Source organism: Neurospora crassa, linkage group V (genome assembly GCF_000182925.2).
Source record: "Neurospora crassa OR74A linkage group V, whole genome shotgun sequence".
Taxonomy (NCBI): domain Eukaryota; kingdom Fungi; phylum Ascomycota; class Sordariomycetes; order Sordariales; family Sordariaceae; genus Neurospora; species Neurospora crassa.
Window position 1 is genome coordinate 195542 of NC_026505.1, and position 19386 is coordinate 214927.

Genomic DNA, 19386 nt, shown 5'->3' on the forward strand with positions numbered 1-19386 from the left:
AATAATCTTTATTTAATCTATTTAATAACCCTTATTAATACTATTTTAACCGCTTTCTTACTGAAGGTTACTTCGCCGATTTTCTCCGCCGTATTTGCTTTATATACTATTATTATATTAGACTATATTTATATTTATTTATTATTTATATTATTTATATATACTTTATTAGATAAGGTATATCCCTCCCTAATATAGCGTATAGTAGTAGAAATAAACGCTTATAAAAATTTCGTATCCGCCTATAATATACTTCGTAAAGGGCCTATAGTTCTAGAATTCCCGATATTTCTTATAATTCCTATTCTTAAAGTTCTAAATAAATAGATAGTAGGTAATTCTAATAAATTATTTATAGTACTTTTAATTCGGGTACTATATTTCGAATTAGTTATTATACTAGTATTTTTTAAAAGTAAGATTGTAGATTAATAATTAAGGATAGTTTTAATATAAAATATATTTTAATTGAGTGAGATTTAGATAGATTAAATATAAAGTACCTTTCTTCTATTTAAAAGACGATAGATATTTGCGTACGGGTATTTAATAAATATTTTAATAGTAAATTTAATATAATTTAATTTGGAGTTATACTCTTCTTACGTCTTTAGTACGCTATTTAGGTAGTATTTATATAAATCGAAATCCCTAGGTTAGTACGTTATTTTAATTAGTAGTAATATTATATAGTTTGGAATTAAGTATTGTAATAGAATTAGGATTGTTAATATAGAATATAGTATAGGGGAGTAGAATGTAAGGGCTTAGGGAAGAGGATATAAGGGATTAGGGAAGAGGATGGGAGGTAGAGTAAAGGAAATATAAGTATAAGAATGAATTGAGTATATAAACGGATTTAGATGGTCGACACCGGTATAGGTATAGCTGGTGTCGGCTGTCGGCAGTTGGAAAGTGGAGAAAAATAGAGTTTGGCCTTCATACTGCCGTAGTACCTTCCAGGTTGGTAGGCGTCAACGCCCGCCAAAACGCCCAATGCTACCCCGCCATGTATGACGAGACAGCCTTCTCCAAAAATTACATGCCCGCTCCCGTCCTGCTTCCATCCGATTCCTGTTCCCGTTCCCGGAAGACATCCATCCAGCCTTGGCAACCTTGACGGCATTGTTTGTTGGACAAGACTCGCAAAATGGAGTTTGAACCCAAGATCCGTAAGTCTGAAAACCTATACATTGCAATTGTAGGAAGGAACAAGTAAAGCTGACATTGTTCCTACCTCTAGGTACGGCCTCTACGGGCGACAAGACGTCATTTGCCTACGAGACCGCCAGGAAGCGGTGGCCCATCATTATCGTGAGCCTCGTCGTCCGATCTTGCCTCGACACACAACCGACCAATAGCCGCTAACCACCACTTTTATATACGCCATAGACCCAAGCCATTGATGATGTCTACCGTACCACCGGCCAAACCGACGACGCTGAGAAGCGCGAGGAGGGCAAGAAGATTATCAACGACCTTGCCACGCTCAAATACGAAGTCCAGCACGACCGCGCCCTGACGTTCGTCCGCCCAGTCGCCCCTGCCCCTAAAGCAAATGCTAGTACACATACACAAAAGAGAAGATGTGCTAAGACAGCAACAGGCCCATTCCCGACGATGGCGTCTCCGACGTGGCCACCTACAACCAGATCCTCGAGTCCCTCGGCAAGCCCACCTGGCTGAACGTCTCCTGGCTGTTCAGCGAGTGCTACCTTTACCGGTCCGTCTCTCTTTCCATCCCTACCATTCTCCTGTCTGGCCCATACATTATGTCACATCCATAAGGTGTCTAACCACCCTTCCCAACAAACAGCCGCATCAGCACCTCCTTCGCCCTATCCACCCACTGGAAGAACTACGACATCTTCGCCCGCCAAAAGATCAAGACCTTCCGCTCCTCCCGCCCCGCTGTCGTCGAGCTCGCCGCCCGCTACAAGGACCTCATCACCCAACTCCGCTCCCACACCGGCGAGACATCGGAAGAAGCCGACAAGTTGCTCTTCACCGAAATGTGCGAGATCTGCCTCTGGGGCAACGCCACCGATCTCTCGCTCCTGACCTCCCTCTCGTACGAAGACATCCAGAAGCTGCAAGGGTCCGAGGCGCGCAAGAAGAGCGAGGCCAACATCCTTGTGAATGATCTGGAGGAGGTGTACAAGCAGTTGGTGGAGGCAAAGAAGGCCGGCAAGACAGAAAGAGTGGTGGATATCGTTCTCGACAATGCCGGGTTTGAGTTGTATGTGGACTTGATTCTGGCTGGATACCTCTTGACGGCGGGGCTGGCGACCAGAGTGACGCTGCATGCCAAGTCGATTCCTTGGTTTGTCTCGGACGTCTTGCCGGGGGATTTTGGCGCCCTGCTGAATGCTCTGGCGGCACCCGTGCCTTTCTTCGAGACGGCTACCGAGGAGGAGGAACTACAGGGCAAGACTCCCGAGAAGCTTTCCGACAAGGAGAAGGAGGAACTGTCGTTCTTGTTCCAGGAATGGTCCATCCTTCATGCCGAGGGCAAACTCGGTCTCCGCGCCAACCGCTTCTGGACGGGCCCTGGCTCCTTCTGGCGCCTCGTTGACCCCAACGCCGACGAGCAGACCAAGGAGCTGGCCGAGGACTTGCGCAGGAGCGAGCTGGTTGTGTTCAAGGGCGACTTGAACTACCGCAAGTTGGTCGGCGACGCCGAGTGGGATCCTACGACGCCGTTTACGGAAGCTATTGGACCGCTTGGGCCGGGGTCGGGGATTAATATCCTGGCATTGAGGACATGCAAGGCGGATGTGGTCGTGGGCTTGCCCAAGGGAATGGATGAGGAGTTGAGGGCACGGGAGGGCGGAGGAGGGGATTCCGGAGCGAGAAAGTGGGCGTGGAATGGCAAGTATGCCGTTGTGTCGTTTTCCAAGGGGGCGTAAGGAGACCAGGCTGCATGGGTTGTTCGTTTTCTTTTTTATATGTTCGCCCTTTCTTGTTCGTCCGGTTGATTGCTTACACTACTATAGATCTGCATAAAAGAGTGTTAATAGATGGTTCTTGGATCTAGATGCTTTTTCTTGCTTCTCCTTCATTTATTTCAGGCTGTCTGCCTTCCTGTTTGGCCAGCTACATCCCTTTGGTTTATACCAAACCGGTCCTCGAGACAGAAAAGCTTTTGTCCTGGGCAGAGGGCCTACTTGGATGCGGCAGACACATCACATATAGGTTACATACCCTCTTCGAACGCGCAGTTGGAGGTCAGGGTGCGTACTTACCACATATTGTCCGCGACGTTTTAGCTAATGTAGGGAGCCAGGGACAAGTCGCGAATCTCCCGTTGGCGTCCTGTCCACGGTAGTTAACGAGGAGTACCTCCTCCTCCTTCTCCGCCTCCGCTTTCAGACCCAGACTGTGACTGCTGGAGTTGGTGTTGCTGGCGGAGCTGGCGAAGGTGGTGAAGCGCGGGCGTTTGGGCTGGCACAGCAGGCGGGCCAGATGTCGGAGCAGCAGGAGGGACAGACATCGGAGCAAAGGGAGCACGCGGAGCTAGCGTTCCAGGGAGCTGCCCATAGAGCTGTCCAGACGGCGGGGCAGACGGCGGGAGAGAAGGAGCAGGCGGGACAGCAGCAGCAGGAGGAGGAGGAGGAGGAGGATAATATCCAGTCGGCTGCCCATATACCTGCCCAGGCGGCGGGACAGACGGAACCGACATAGCAGCAGCAGTAGCAGGAGGGTAATATCCATTCGGCTGCCCAAGTGGAAGACCCTGCCCCTGGAAATACGGCAGAGGCAGAGGGAGGCCTTGGCGATAGTTGGCAAGATGCCAGGGCGTGCTTGTCGGCAGACCAGGCAGCCCAAATGACGGGGCAGACGGCAGGACAGACGAGGACGGCCCAAATGGCAGGGCAGCAGACAGGGGCGGCGGCGGCAAGGCGAACGGGTGACCAGCAGCAGACGGCAGCAGCAGCGGCGGCGCAGAGGCCAGTTGGCGAAGCCAACCAGGCAGCTCAAGAGCAGGCCGCACGCGCCCAAAGAAGCCCACGAAGTCAGCGGGCAGATAGCCCACAGGCAAATAACTCACCAGACGACGGAGCAGACGACGGAGCAGATGGTGGCGGAGCAGACGGAGGAGAGCCCACAGCAGGAGGAGAAGATCCTGTGCCTGGAGTCTGCTGCCGCTGCTACCGCTGCTGCTGCTGCTGCCGAGACCGAGACTGGCACCGAGGCCCAAGTTGGAGTGGGAGAGGTTGGCGAGGGCGCGGGAAATGGTGCCAAAGAGAGAGAGGAAGCTGGCGAGGGTGGTGCGGGCGCTGTGGTAGCCTTGGTGCATGGAGATGGAGAGGGTCGCGAGGCGCGAGATGAAGCGGACCCAGTGGTTGAGGTGGTGGGAGATGGGGTCCATGGTTGTAATAGCGGTAGTAGTGGTAGTGTTGTTGTTGTTGTTGTTGTTGTTGTTGTTGTTGTTGTTGTTGTTGTTGTTGTTGTTGTTGTTGTTGTTGTTGTTGTTGTTGTTGTTGTTGTTGTTGTTGTTGTTGTTGTTGTTGTTGTTGTTGTTGTTGTTGTTGTTGTTGTTGTTGTTGTTCGTTGTTTTTATTGTTGGTGTTGTGGTGTTGTTGTTGTTGGTGGTGGTGTTGTTGTGGTGTTGTGGTGTTGTTGGTGGTGATGTGATGTTGGAGTGAGGAGGGGTTGGAAGGGGAGAGGACGGAGGAGGACGGGTTGTTTGGCTGCAAGAAGGATCTTATTGAGAGGATCCTATTGATGGTTCTCAGAATTATTTCAAAAAAAAAAAAAAAAAAAAAGACACCCACCAACACACGAAAAAAGAATTGAAAACAAAAAAAAAGACTGTCTCGCTGAGTCGCTGCCGAGGGGGCATGACAAGAGGCGGGACCGTACCTTGGTAGGTATTTTTATTTATATTTTCATTTTTCTTTTGCACCAGCAGCTTGTTTGGCTATCTTGGTGCTCCTACTTGTCTTTTGCTCCCCTTCCCAGCCAACTATAATTATCGAGTTACCGGCTTTTCATTCCTGCTCCTTCCTCTATGCCACCAAGCTGCCGCCTGTGTCTGTTTGGGCCTGAGGCATCAAGCAACAAGGTACACGTCAGTTACGAGTTGCTGTGACGGTCAAATAAATACGGTACGGTCTTGCAATTTGGTCTCTCGGTTCCGATACAGGAGAGGGGCAGAATTCTTCGACGCAGTTGGGCAGAGAGTTGAGTGACCCGGCCACCTGGAAGAGATGGGACGGAAGCGGAGCCTGTCTGGACACTCATGTGCAGTTTTATATACGCCACGACCACGATTTAGGGCTTGAGGTTGCGGCCTTGACAATGCACTAGACAAGACCGCCTTATCAACCTGGTGCTTTCTGCTTTTCAGATTTGACTTCATACCTATTTGATATTGGCGTCAAGTGTCATTATACGACAAGACAAGACACTCCCATGACCGATAGCCAGGACTGGAGTTGTTGAGAAAAGACAATAGAGATATTGTCGACGGCACTCCAAGCTAGGGTACCAATCTTGAAACAAGAATCTCATTCGTAGTCTAGGGGCAACTGAAGGCTTTTATGTGCTGGACCGGTTGAGTGTAGAGGTAGGCTGTGATGTGTTGGTTGGTATTGCAGTTTCAGCTGTTGCAAGGCCGTATTATACGGTGCCAACATTCTTGCCGCCTTCCAGTACCCTCTTTTTGAGAGAAACTCAAAGATCCAGGATCTTGTGGTATCTCTTTGGGAGTTATTCCATGCAAATACACCATCCATTCTTCAAGGTACACGCATCCCCCTTTATCATTCATACCCCAACATACCTTTAGGTACCTAGCGTTATTGTAATCTACCAAATTCTTTTGTACATTCTTCCCTTTTGTATATTCTTTCTTTATTTTTTATTTTTTTCTTTTTTTTCTTTCTTTCTTCTACCTATGTCTGAGTCTTCCTACTTAATCGTGTGAATTGATAGTATCATATTAGCTTTCTCTTTTCGGCCTTACCTTTATCAGTATCTCTTTTTATAGTTTTGAACCCTAAAGTATCAAAGTAAACGTCAGGATGCCTAGAGGTAGCTGTCAGTCCCTAACCAGGCCATTAGTAACGATAGCTTACCTACCTCTACCCAGATACCCAGGTACCCATAAACATGAACGAACGTCTCAAGACAGGAATTCACTCTAGCGTCTCCCTCCAGTGAATGAATCCAAAAGGTGTGCACCTGATGCGTGGTGGGAGATAACAGGGGCAGCCAGCCTTCCACCCCTACCTGAGGTACCTACCGGCCGATCATCGAACACTCACGCAGTTGACCAACTAGGCCATTACTAACTCGACTCTTTACCTTCTATATCCACTAGAGGTATAGTCCGGATACGCAAGCAGTCAGTCAAAGATCTTCTTCATATTGGGTACAGCCTGTATGCTTTGCGTCGTCTTTCTCTCTCTCCACTTTTACATCTATCCTCAAAAGAGGGATGTGGTAAAACGTCGAGGTTAGCTATAAGCCAGACCGGGGCAAAATGCTATTAATGAGACCCGACGACGTGGGAGATGAGACGAAAGCAGAGACAGTTCCCGGCACGTCTTAGGCTCATGGTTCTCTGGTTTGGCTGGAAGAGCGTTGGGAGTTCGCTTCTGCTGTCTTGGCTCGAGCTTTTCTCCTTGGTTATCAGTGGGTACTTTCTGGTGTAGTATTTTTACGTGCTTCTTGTTATTTGGCTCTGGGGTTAGAACATGGATAAAGAGATTATAGTCCATCTGGAGGCTTTTCAGAGCTGCGGGAATACTTAAAAATAAGAGAACTAGACGTGGTACACATTTGTGGAGTGACGGGGACTGGACACTCGCGTCTATAGCCTAGGTATTAAAGACCACTATCCTCTGAGGTCCCGAAGACAACGTTTATATGGCTAGAATTAGTCAGGGAACCTGCGTATGAGTTGATGAAGTGCAAATTAACAGTCGCAAGGCAGTACGTAGGTTCTTTGAGCCCTTTCCTACCTAGTTACCTCCATCTAGCTCTATCCAACATCAGTATACCAGGCTACAACGATGATAACGGACCTCACAACAAGCCCAAATCTCTCGGCCAGACTCTTACAGACAAGCAGGAAGAGCAGCTAGAGAAGACTGCCGGGCTGCTACATCACAAGTTGGTAGATCAATATTAGGCCAAGTCATGCTGCGTCTCCAGACGTAAGTAGGTATTCATATTAAGTGTGGTCATTGTCAAAGGGGGCTTTGACGGCTTGGCTCTTGGGCAATCGTTTTCTGATTCTTGCATGTAACATAAAGTACAGTTTGTTTGAAGGTTTGTCTCTGCAAATCATTAATGGATACTTTTCGTAACAACCCCTCTTCTTGTTTTGTATGTCTTCCTACTTGGACCGGTGGAATCATGGTTATAGCTTTCTCTTTCTGCTCCTTCCTTTCCGGACTATTACACACGGCCCCAAGGTCGCGAGAGTATGAAAGTATACGTCATTCAGCTATAAGCGAGGCCGGAGGAGAGAGGTGAGTGATTCGGCGGCAGCCTGCTCCCAAAGATGAGACGAGGGCAGATTATCCCGCCCTGCGGACGTGACTCGGACTGGACACTCGCGTCCGCAATCGCAATCATCCCATCTTGTCTCAACGAAATAGCTTTCGTGGGCGGTGAAGTAGTCGTTACGCACAATACGTGTGTCATTTGGTTGAAATCCCCTTTCGTCGACGGCAAAGCTTGGTATCTTTGAGGCAGTATTTCTGAGGCCGTTTTTCTCACCTGTTTCTTTTCCTCCCCCACCTTTTTTCTTTGCGTTTGCAACCACAGAAAGTCATCACGACAAGAAGCTTCCCTTTTGCAAGACCCATTCACTCTTCCACTGAAGCTTTGCTTGATTTGCGAGCGATCTCTTTCTTCAAGCGGCAAGTAAAACGTTTTCCTGCCTTGTCTTTGGCTGCCTTGTTTCTCTCGTGGGAGAACCTTGCGAAAAGAAGAAGTACCTCACCTTCACTTCAACCAAGAAGGCAAGCAGCAACAATGGAGGACAACAGCGACACCTCCCTCCCCATCTCTAAGCTCGTCGTGGCTCGCGCCACAGCTTCAACCATGGGTTCTGGCATCGACCAGCCCAAAAACTTCATCACTCCTCGCGCCGCACTCACCACCTCCTCAGCAACCTCCCACAAGGCGCGCACCGTCGTCACTTCCACCAGCGTCTTTGTCACCATCGAGACAGAGACCATCACTTTCCACCAGGACGGCTCCGTCACTCACTCTTCTTCGCCGGTGCCGACCACCCTCGTCACCACCCCAACCACCACCACCAACACCGCTGCCTCTCCTACGCCCGAGGAGACAACTGGCTCCGCGGCTTCCAACGGCGGCACGCAAGGCCCAAAGTCAGGGGTCATTGCCGGCGCACTGGGCGGCACAATCTTTGGTCTCTTGCTGATTGCCATTCTGGCCTTCTGTCTCTTCCGCCGCCGCCGCCTTGAACGCCAGGCAAGATTCTACTCCGCGCCGACCCGCTTCCCCGCCCACCGGGGCACCAACTTTATCCGTGGCAGCGACGGGCGGGTTAACCGTCCCGAGAACATACCGCTCGCCTCTCTCGGGAAATCCAAGCAAACCAGGGGTGAACAGGACGAGACAGCAGACGGCACGGGTGGAGACGAAAGGGCTCCTGGTCAGATGCGCATCGAAGTCGTGCCGGCGGCTGAGGGGGATAGGGGCCCGAGGCTGAGGACTGTTCGTGTTGCTCCTGCGTCCGCGTCTACTCCTGCCCCGCATCAAGGGCGAGTTTTGGTGCCGGTGTCCTCGCCCTTGTCTTCGCCCGTGCCAGCTTCATACCCGCTCCTCGCTCTGCCGGTCCCTGCTCGCCCTCTTCGCAACGTGAGCTCGTCTGTTTACTCCAAGCCGTCGCAGGAGGATGTGGCGTCCAAGTTCTCCGAGGATTCGCATGAGGCTGTCAACAATGGCAACAGCAGCGGCAATACCGTCTGGCCTGCTCCCCTTTTTGCTGCAGCTCCTGCTCAAGCTACCCCTGCCACCGCCGCTGGCGCTCCCGGCCCCTCGTCATCAACTACGACTCCCCACCCGGAGTTCCAGGACAGAGGCGGTCCAAGCCAGAAGCCCGCCTACGTCGAACCGCCCTCTCAGAGCCGCTGGTCGCCTAGCACCCCTACCTCGGACGGGAGCGATGAGGGATTGACTGCTCGGCTTGGTCAGCAGGTTGCGCAAGTCGGCGAGAAGCTGGCTGACAAGTGGAAGGAGACGAAGGAGAAGGGTTGGAAGGGTTTGATGCTTGGTGGCAGCGACGCAGGCTTGAAGGAGGAGAAGAGGCCAAGCAAGGAGGAGAAGGGTAAGGGCAAGGCCGAGAGGGCAGAGATTGTGGTTGATCCGGTTAGCAGGGGGGCTCCGGGCTGGATTTGAGAGATGACATTAATTAGCTTTTCCAAGAAGCCCTCACTCAGCTGTACGACCTACGGCTGGGTGTTGGCTTCTTGGGGTAATTCGGCGAAACTGAGGGAACAACAAACGGAAACTTATTCAAGCGTTGATTTTTTTTATACATAGCATCGCGCATGGCGTTGGTTGAGGATACCCCTGGACTTTAGAGCGTTGCATGGAAAGGACCTGAGCTATTGCTTCCATTCAGTCTTGTCTTTGCGTGTAACGACATATGAGATAGATACCTGCTAGACTGGCTTGGACTTCGACGTCAACGTCACTATTCGCGTCAATAATTGAGAAAACTTCCGGTCATGATAGGTACCTTACTTGTTCGGTTCATTCTTCTCGGACCAGCCCATTCCTCGGTCCACTCTTTTGGCTGCTATACCTCTACAGCGTTTCATTTTTCTGTCTCCAGCCAGGAGATGTCCCAGTCTTGTGTTCACAGTCAGTTCGCTGCCCAATTCAATTCCCTTTTAGGCATGGAATAGGTTGGTTCTTGAGGAAGGGGCTTTGCTTTTGCATCATTCATCCCATTTTGTGAGCGGAAATCATCCCAGGGAAGTGCTTTCAGTGAATCCAAGCATCACTTGCTGGCCTTTCAAAAGGTCCACGGCCACCCAAGTTTACCACAGGCACGGAAGTTCAGTTAAAGAAGACCGTTTGGGTTACTTCACACTTGCCAGTGACGCCGATAGCTGAAGCAAAAGATGGATCACCGACTTCCGAGGAAGAGTTGGCCTGCCAAAGTCACTCTTCGGTGGCCCCTGCAAACGGGTTTGGGGGACGAGAATTTCAGCCGCTATACCAACCGCACCTTCTTGTCTTTTGATAGAGTCTCCGAGGGACCAGCTTATGAAGGGTCAGTGATGGTAAGTCTGGAAAGCGCGGGTGGACAGCAGCAGGGGAGGCAGGGCAGATTTGGTACCTGCACATTGTTGCTGCCTGGTCCGGGTCCGGTACCGGTGGGGTAGGCTTCCTGTCGCGGAGAAGGAAGGCAGGAAGAAGGAGGAAGACAGGAACGAAGGTTACGGTCCTTGGCAATTGGCAACTGGCAACTCCGGCAAGAGACGACAAATGACCGTTAGGTACCTATGTATTGTGAACGAACAGTGGTATTTTCCAAGCAAGCTTGACGTGTGAGAGAGAGCAGCGCTTCATTTCCCGATTCCTCGTTGTATCAGGTAGAGGTACTTGAAACAACGTGAGGCTGTTACAACGATCCAGGGATGCACGCGGTTCTATCGAACTTGGCTGGAGGATTAAATGTTCATTGAAACTTACATTTTGGACATTTGTCATTTTTCTTTCTTTCCTGTCTCTTTTCTTTCCAGGTGAGTCCAAGTGTGTTGCCGGCCAATGCAAAATGCAAGTGATCATTGTGCCGGCTGCCTGGCTGCACAGAGGTATCATTGCAAGCCACTGAAATTTGTTGCGACTTCATTCACCACTCACCCATTCTTCATTCTTCGTCAATGACAGAACTATCGACAGTTCCCTCTTCACTCCGTTGTAGCGCTATCGCAGTTTCCATGACAACACTATCCGCTACATGCAAATCGCTTTCATTGAACATTTTTCTCGTCGTGGCCATTCTGAACTGGAGGATTGACTGGCGCTGATTCAACTATCTCGACGTCTCCTGGAATGGTACAACCCGGACTTTTACCCTTGATCAATATGCGACTTCTCACCAACCAATCGGAGAACTTGCCCGCAATTTTTCCACGCGAGCCTACAAGACAGAACACGGAGAAGGGTGACGACGCACGGCACAGGATGGCGACTGCCGAATTCTCGGAGCCATACTGCCGAACAGGCTATGGGCGTGTTCGTTACCGCAGTAAAAAGTTAGAGGGTATTCAGATTTGCAGGGTTCGGGTCGTAGTAAGCATACTGGCTTACTGAACTGCGTAGTGTTCGGTAAATCGCAGTAAAAATGGTTAATTTTCATGCAGGTCGCTGCAACCACCTGCAACCACCTGCACTTTTTCCAAATCGTTAATTTGACCAATCAGAGGGCTAGAATCTCCTTGATTCTTAACCGATTTCCTTACTGTACTACGGCTCGATTTTGAGCCGTAGTGCAGTAAGGAACGTAGTTGAGAACCACCTATAGCGCTTCACCCCTATAATATAGGGGGTTACCGTCGCAAAGCTTGAAAAAAAAAAAAAAAAATTTCCTAAAGACGGTAAATGAGGCTATTCCCAATTGAAAGCTACCATTTGGACTACACAGTATTTGCACAGTGTATATACTGTAGTGGTTGTAGAAGGGAAGAAGGGAAAAGATAATTCGGACCACTAGGGGGGGGGGGTATTGGTTATATATACCGAACATAGCTCAGTAAGGTAAAAGGTCTTGGCGTGCCTTAATGTTGCAGGAGTGCAGCTGTACTATGCAGTAGAATCTGCACAGTAATGCAATATCCCTCCTAACTTTTTACTGTGGTAACGAACACGCCCTATCATGCCCGATATTGGGTCGTATCCATCCCGGCAAAGTGGTTGGCCACCAGCATCGACGACACTCGATCACATATCGTGATATACGGCAAGGATGGAATTACAACGGATAATGACTGCAAAGGTTTGACGGTCTCTCAAATGAAGCACTTGACTCGTCCCATCTTGGCGGGCTCTGGACCTTGTCTTGTTTCCAGAGTCGATCATACAGAAGAGGATTGCATGCCCGCCATGTGGATGTTTTCCAGATTTCTCTGCTACCTCTTCCCCAGTCGCAAGGTTTCTCTGTATTATTGATTGCAGAATCCTGAGGACTCGAATACCATGCGTCTATTGAACCTTCTCGCCGTGGCCGCGGCCCTTCTGGGTGCCGGTAGGTTTATTTCCCTTCGTGTGTCCGCCATCACAAGAGCTAACCCTGGTAGCAGATGTCCTTGCCGAAGTCGCAAAGCTCCCCCTCCCCAAGAGCTGCAGCGGCGTCCCCAACATGCGCTACCAATACACCATCAACTCCGCCTGGACCGTCATGAAGATCGCCGGCAGCTTGAAGCAAGTACGAACCATCATATGGGACACCGAAGGCAACATGCTCGTCCAGCAAAACACCAGGGGCATTTCCGTGCACACCTTTGGCGCCGACGGCTGCATCAACAGCACAAACATGCTCATCTCCGGTGGTGGTCTCAACCACGGCTTGGACTTGACTCCTGAAGGCAAGACCCTCTACGCATCCTCGGAGACGACTCTCTACAGCTGGGCGTACGATCCCCTCACACGCAAGGTCAGCAACCAAAAGACCGTTGTCAAGGGTATGTCGACGGGTGTGCACTCGTCTCGTACCGTCAAAGTTGTTCCAGGTCAGCCGAACCTGGTCCTGTTGCAAGTGGGCAGCAATTCCAACTTGGACATGGCTGCGCAGCAACCGTCGACTGGCCGTGCTTGCATCAAGGTCTTTGACGTCAACAAGGTTCCCTCGGGTGGGTACAACTATAACACGCAGGGCGAGATGTTTGGGTACGGCTTGAGGAACGAGATCGGCTTTGTCCCTGATCCCAACGGTGTCTTCTGGGGTGTTGAGAACAGTGGTGATGTGAGTAATCCATCGGTTCCTTTTCCTAGCTTCCTCTGACCTCCAACAGGACTTTACCCGCACCGAGAACGGTCAGCGTAGGGACATCCACACCAACAACCCAGCCGAAAAGCTCAACAACCGTGAGTCCTCCCCTCTCTTCTCTTCTCTTCTCCTTTTTCGTGTACAACCACTGATACCCTTCCCATCCAGTCGGCGACCCTCGCACCGTCCGCAATGCCTGGTACGGCTACCCAACCTGCTTCTCAGTCTGGGACCCTTCCTCCTTCACCAACGGGCTCAAAACCGGGCAACACTTCGTCATCGCCCCAAACACCTCCTACAACGACGCCACCTGCAATGGCAAGGCCATTGCCCCCCGACTGACCTTCCAAGCCCACTCCGCTCCCATTTGGAACACGTTTGACGACGAGGCAAAGAACATGTACGTTACCTTCCACGGATCTTGGAACCGTCAACCCCCCACGGGCTTCAAGGTCGTGCAGGTGCCCTTCACGAGGTTGGCGGATGGGAGTTATGATCCTGTTGCTCCGGCGGATTCGAGGACGGGGTATACAGATATCTTTTCGGCGACTAATCCGGGGAGTTGCACAGCGAATGGATTGACGATGAGTAACTGCTTCAGACTGACGGCTTCTAGTTGGGATCCGGCGGGGCGGGGACTGTTTGTGGGTAGTGATAATAGTGCAGAGGGTGAGATTTATATCTTGAGTCCGAAATCGTAAGTTCGGGATCGGTTAGTGAAGGAGATATAAGCCTCTTGAAATTTGATAGGTAGGTAGCTTTTGCGCAAGGTACAGGTACTTCTAGATACGTCAGGCAGGTTGCGTGTTACACCTTTGTTCTTCTGCAGGGGTAATATCCCTAGTGCAAAAAGGTTTCTGAGCTACCTCTATACATGTTTTACCTACCTCTAGGTGACAGATTGGAGTCTCATTGAGCGTGTCCTCTTGAACGTAACCGCTCCGCATGTACCTAGATATGTTTGCGTTGCACTTGGTTCTTGAACATCCCGTCGTCAAACATGTTGCGGGATCACAAGAAGAGGGAACCACCATCTAAAATGGTGGCTCATGGGTGTAAGAAGAGAAAGAACATTATGACTTCGTAGCGTACGTTCTGCACAGCCACACGCAATGTATGTGCAGGCTTTCTCGGTACCGGGTATGCAGTGCGGGTCGGACATCTCATGTTAGGAGCGACGAGAGCCGGGACGCGGGAAAAAGACCGAGCATATCGGAGGCGGGAAGTTGACGACATCCAGTTGCGAGGTGTGGATTGATGGTATGGGTGGAAGATCGAAGGAAAGTTGCGTCAGTTGTGAAGAAGAGACTGGTGGAGAAGTGAAATGATTCTTGTCCTGGAAAAAAACGTTCCTTGTCCCGTAATTTCCGCCTTTGTCCCAAATACATCTACCTAACAGCGCGAGCTCTGAAGAAAGAACGATCGGTTGCGTAGTGGAAAGAGCGGAAATGTTCGGAACGAACCGTTTGTGTTACTTGTGCTAGACGCATCAACTAGAGCTCCATTCCATCATGCCAAGGGAAATCATGAAATTAAGTCCTTTTTTTCCCAGCTTTTATCCTACGTGAAACTGCAAACCAGAAACACATTTTCATCCATCGCTCAACACGCGTAGACCCCATATCACCATAATCAAAGACTCTTCCTTGCATTGATCCAAATTCCAAACGACCATTAGCTCCCTCCCTTCCCTATCACCTACCATACTACGGATCAGGATCATCTACCATGCCTAAAACAAAATAGCTCCTAAGATTGAACCAAGGAGGAAATCATTGACTTCCTCGAAGTACTCCCTTATGTACTTTTCCCGAATTTCCTCCGCCAGATCAGGCGTCTCGTCGTTACTCGTAGCCATGGAGGCTTGCTTCCCTTCCTGCTCCCTCTCCTTCACTGGCTCTGGCAGCCGCAAGACCGATTTACCTTCTTCCCTTCTCCACGAGCTACTATGAAACCTGTCATAGTCCCGTCCTTTGGTGAGTTTTTCGTAGGACTCCTCCTCGACAACCCAGACGTCCTCTGGGTCTTCGGACTTGTACGGCTCAAGGATTCCGTAGCAAACGGGATATGAAGTTTGGCTGTTGACATAGGAGTATTCTTTGTCCATGCGTCTCTTATCTTTGAGCTTGAGGAGGTTCCCGGTATCCGGATGCTTGGGTGTTGGATCGATGGGCCAGTAGGGCTCCCTGTTGCGGCGGTGGGAGGGCAAGGGGAACTTGGCTAGGATGTTTCGGTTGTTGAAGGATGTCATCTGTTATGCATGCCGGGAGCGAGTACCTTGCGATTAGCACCAGATCAAGAAAGACCAACGTTCTGGAAGAACCAAAGAATACTTCTAAGGAGTGTAGATGTAGAGGGGTGATTGAAGCTAGAGGTAGATACACCTTACCAGAAAAACACTAACTCTGCCTTTTTCGTCCATACCCCTGGTCACAATGAGGACTGGGTGACCAAAGGCATCGCTGTCAAGACCAGACGGGATTTGCTCAGGGGAGTCTTCGAGAATATTCTCCCTTTTGGGCAGCCACCTGATCTGTGCAGCAAGGTTGGTGAGGCTGCATCCGAGCATTCTATTCCGCTTTGTGATAAAATGTTTCGCTTGAGGGGTACTGTTTATATGAAGCTTGTCCTAGACTGTCTGCGGTCAACGCCAACAGCTTAAAGCGCGTGGACCAAATGTACCTCATGTTGACAAAGTTCTCCCAATATATGTAAGGAGATAGTCCCATTTCTAATACAATCTTCATGCCGCCTTGAGCCGCTCTGTAGTACCAAGGGTTTCTGATGATCCACCCATCGTACCTAAATGTTTGTCCATCACAGAACGATATGCTTCGTTGTCCATGTTCCCTACCAGCTCTGTGTCAACGAGCGGACCACATGTTGTGGTCCCGCCTGTTGTGGAACATGCACATGGCGTCTCTTCAGCATCTCTCTGTCTACACTCGGCATAGCCACAGGCTACTTCGAGTCGAGCTCTGACAAGTACATATATCGTGACGCTTTGTAGCATGCTGTTGGAAGCAGGTCGTGATGTTGCGATAAGGGTGACCGCCGGATGTTATCGAAGGGATAGACGGAAAGAAATCAGAACAAGGTTGACGCCAAGACACGGCGTCGCCGCCAAGACTTCAGGCTGTGGGCGTTCGACATGGAACCCTCCAGGGCGCTAACTGGGGTGGAGTGGGGCCATTCGCTTACACGGCTGACGGGCATGCGACGCCACGATCGCGGGTACCTGGTCCTGGTTTTACTACCTATGGCTCGTAGAAGAGGAGGGGGGGGGGGGGGGGGGGGGGGTGGGGGGGTTGCCTGCCACTGACCTAGTTGGGCGTAAGGCCAGTAGTAGGGATAATATCCATACGGGTATGGAGTTGGATATCCGTACTGGTAGAGGTATCCTTGTACTTCCAATGCCGGTAGGACCTTTCCGGCATTGATAGGGAAGTGTACACCCAGCCTGGTGAGTTTGCGTCGGTTGAAGCCAAAATGTCCGTTTGAGGTGGTCTTCGTACGCCTCGTCCAGCTCGTTCATGCAGTCGGCCGTTAAGCATCCGCCACCGCCAAAATATTGGTCTAGACATTCAGCCGGGCATTCGTATTCGTGGAAGAGGTCTACGTAAGACCCCTTTTCCATCTCTTTCCCATCGATGAATGAAAGAACTTTCCCCGTGATTGGATGAGGCGGGGCCGGGGCAAGCGCCACGTAGCGGCACATGATGTTCTCCCGGGCCTCGGGGAATCGCCGAATGTTGGAGCTGAACTTGTCAGATATGGTTCTTCCCCCAATGGACGAGATCTAGAGGAGCAAGACTGAGTCGATTGTAGGAGTACGAGCTGGCGGTCAGGATTGAGAAAGCGAAGGAGACAGAGGAACTACTGGGAAGTTCGGACTAGTGTATTTGTGTGCGGACGAGGTTACGACGGACCATGAGAACCGACTGTCAGCAGAGATGGGACCACGGCGGGCCCGTCGTGGCGCCGGGGGACCAGGTTAACCATACAGTACCCCCAAAAGGCTAGAGGTAACCACTGACTAGATCTAAGCAAGAGCCGGAGGCGAGCCACCTACTCCACGGGCTTGTCGGAATGGTAGCCGATCTTGCAGGGGTAGCTGGAGTGTCGGAGCGAAATGGGTGTCGGGAGCCAGGCGGACAGCACATGGCGGGAAGTGCGGTGAGGTGTTAGGAGGAAAAAAGGGACTGGAAGTAAGGAGAAGAGCGGGTCGAAATTTCCGTCAAGATAATCGAAATAGATTGTAATAACGTAATTGAGGGAAAGTATGGGATGAAACACCACCGATAGATGGTGCGGATGACAGTGAGCGCAGCGATAGAACCGGGACTGATCGGGGCCGAGGTCTCCGGCCTTTTCAAGCAAGTACAAGTGTCAGCGAATGAAACTCCATAAGGAACACCTACGACTAACTGTTGTTGATAAGCTAGGTAAGAAAATAGAAGGAGCATCGGGGCACTATCGCAACACCTTTTGATTCCTCCCTCATCTTGGCTGAAACAAGATCGGTCATGGTACTTTTGGTTCTTTCCCTGTCTGCGAATGTTGATGACAAAATGATCAAATTGAATTGGGTGGTGAGATCTAATCGAGTATTTGTGTCGTTCGAGATCGGATGAATGATATCAAAGGGGCGGGATTTGTGAAGCGGACGATGTAAACACCAAAAAGATACTCACAGCATTTCAAGAGCAGGATAAGTCTCACAGAGTCGGGTGGGTGACTGGAGATACTTGAGAGGGGCCTAAGATGGGCCAGAGAGGCACATGTCCGAACCCCGAGGCTCGATGTTCGTAATAATCGAACATTGATCCAACTCCATCATATAGAGATATTCATATTCCCAATCGATGCAGTGCAATGTACGGCCGCCATGTTTTACAGTTTTTGTTTTTGATATGCCACCGGATCTCCTGCCGTTGGTCCTGGTCAAGATGGGTTTCCCCCTGATTACTGTCGCTTTTGTCATAACCAATTGCAGACCCCTCGTCAATTATGGCAGCATGTAAACTTTAGGAGTCATTTTGTTGTGATAGCAAAGGTTGAGGGTTGGGCCCCTCTGTTCAAATTTTGTACCATTTGCAACAAGGACTCAGCGCGGAAGATGCCGGCTGAATGGGCACGTCATATTGGCAGCAAGTCTCACAAAGCCAACCGCATAGTTGAAGCACGCTCCAATAACCGCGTGAGCTGCGCTTTGATGGACAGTACTTGTTGTACTTGAATCAGCTCCGGATGTGGAAAGCACGTAAACCATGATACTGAACAAGAAAGCACCGGACATTATCGTAAGGCCCGTAGTTAGATTCATGTTTCTACTTGCCTTACAGCTCGGTGGTGAAGGGTGGTAGTCAATGAAGTACAAATACCCTTTCACGTTTCACGGGTGACTTCTTCCATAACTGCGAGAAAACTCACCCCTTCCTCCGTCTTTTCTCTCCACATAATATCACGTCACGGCCTTTCTCGCCCATCGACTCAAGCAGAACTGTTCCCATATCAAGCCAGAAGACACAATCGCCAACATGAAAGTTCCACATGCCAACCAGAATGGCAAGGCCGCCGGCCATGCCGCCGACACCACCATGGGAGCGAACTATGCTCTTAGCATCAACACCAAGTTCGAAGACCCCAATAACAAGAGCCCCGGTAAAAGAGGGTGTGTAAGAGATAACGTCGACACAGTCGACCTGAAGACAAAAGAGGGCTTTGAGGTCAGAAGTGGTGAGTACACAACGATTCAGAGAGGATTGTGGACGATTTTGCGAATCTTTCAGAAGACGAATGCAAGGAAACCAATAAAAATAAACATGGTGCTAACGCCGACATAGGCTCCGACGAACATAAGGGTAAAGATGCAGGCGGGAAGCGTGGAGAGTCAACAAAGAAGGTCGTGGACGAGATCTTGGGGTTTGATGCGGGCCTCTGGAACGAACTCTCCGACCTCTCAAGTCTTCACAGGCGCTAGCACTTATTTTTGGATCTGCAGGCTCCTGGCCTGCATGCTCCTGGCCTCGTCCAGACAGGCATCGTCCTTCCAAGTCACAGGATGTTTCCCTCGATCTTTGCGTGGAAGGCGACTCACTAGGCGAGCTGTAGCTCAATTTCCGGCCACCTTACAGCCCCGATGCAACTGTCAACTGCACCTCCTGTGTCCTTTTCAGCGTTGTCATTCCTCCGGCGCTTCCGAACACGTCCAAGGAAATCGGAAAACATGCGGGCAAAGCAACAGCATCCGTTTCTGACCAGCATATGTCTCGGGTCGTCTCTGAAAAAAAGAAGCAAAGCATATCTCTACAAAAGATCTCCTTCTTGCAGATATCTGCCTCCCCCATGCAAGAATAGGACTTTCAAACAATGCTCATGCCGAAGTAGCAGTACAA

At 50.4% G+C, this 19386-nt stretch overlaps 6 protein-coding genes across 6 annotated transcripts; 4 read left to right on the top strand and 2 right to left on the bottom strand.

The window, feature by feature from the left end:
* Positions 1 to 991: 991 nt before the first annotated feature.
* On the top strand, positions 992 to 3036 carry NCU07814 (DUF89 domain-containing protein). The gene is made up of 5 exons (XM_952811.2): positions 992 to 1172; positions 1244 to 1314; positions 1393 to 1523; positions 1607 to 1723; positions 1817 to 3036. The coding sequence occupies exons 1-5, from the start codon at positions 1151 to 1153 to the stop codon at positions 2907 to 2909; spliced, it is 1434 nt and encodes a 477-aa protein (XP_957904.1). The 5' UTR covers positions 992 to 1150; the 3' UTR covers positions 2910 to 3036.
* A 292-nt stretch (positions 3037 to 3328) lies between these two features.
* On the bottom strand, positions 3329 to 4846 carry NCU07813 (hypothetical protein; the record flags this gene model as incomplete). The annotated part of the gene is made up of 3 exons (XM_952810.2): positions 3329 to 4290; positions 4340 to 4722; positions 4779 to 4846. 3 exons carry the CDS (start codon positions 4844 to 4846, stop codon positions 3329 to 3331), a joined length of 1413 nt encoding a protein of 470 aa, XP_957903.2.
* A 3146-nt stretch (positions 4847 to 7992) lies between these two features.
* On the top strand, positions 7993 to 9387 carry NCU07812 (hypothetical protein; the record flags this gene model as incomplete). Its single annotated transcript, XM_952809.1, has 1 exon — positions 7993 to 9387. The coding sequence occupies one exon, from the start codon at positions 7993 to 7995 to the stop codon at positions 9385 to 9387; it is 1395 nt and encodes a 464-aa protein (XP_957902.1).
* A 2420-nt stretch (positions 9388 to 11807) lies between these two features.
* NCU07811 (hypothetical protein) lies at positions 11808 to 13840 on the top strand. Its single transcript, XM_952756.3, has 4 exons — positions 11808 to 12247; positions 12303 to 12964; positions 13014 to 13086; positions 13157 to 13840. Exons 1-4 carry the CDS (start codon positions 12199 to 12201, stop codon positions 13687 to 13689), a joined length of 1317 nt encoding a protein of 438 aa, XP_957849.3. The 5' UTR covers positions 11808 to 12198; the 3' UTR covers positions 13690 to 13840.
* An 880-nt stretch (positions 13841 to 14720) lies between these two features.
* Positions 14721 to 17151, bottom strand: NCU07810 (hypothetical protein; the record flags this gene model as incomplete). The annotated part of the gene is made up of 5 exons (XM_952755.2): positions 14721 to 15239; positions 15393 to 15521; positions 15727 to 15790; positions 16504 to 16787; positions 17026 to 17151. 5 exons carry the CDS (start codon positions 17149 to 17151, stop codon positions 14721 to 14723), a joined length of 1122 nt encoding a protein of 373 aa, XP_957848.2.
* A 1377-nt stretch (positions 17152 to 18528) lies between these two features.
* On the top strand, positions 18529 to 18971 carry NCU07809 (hypothetical protein; the record flags this gene model as incomplete). The annotated part of the gene is made up of 2 exons (XM_953302.1): positions 18529 to 18727; positions 18835 to 18971. The coding sequence occupies 2 exons, from the start codon at positions 18529 to 18531 to the stop codon at positions 18969 to 18971; spliced, it is 336 nt and encodes a 111-aa protein (XP_958395.1).
* Positions 18972 to 19386: the final 415 nt, after the last annotated feature.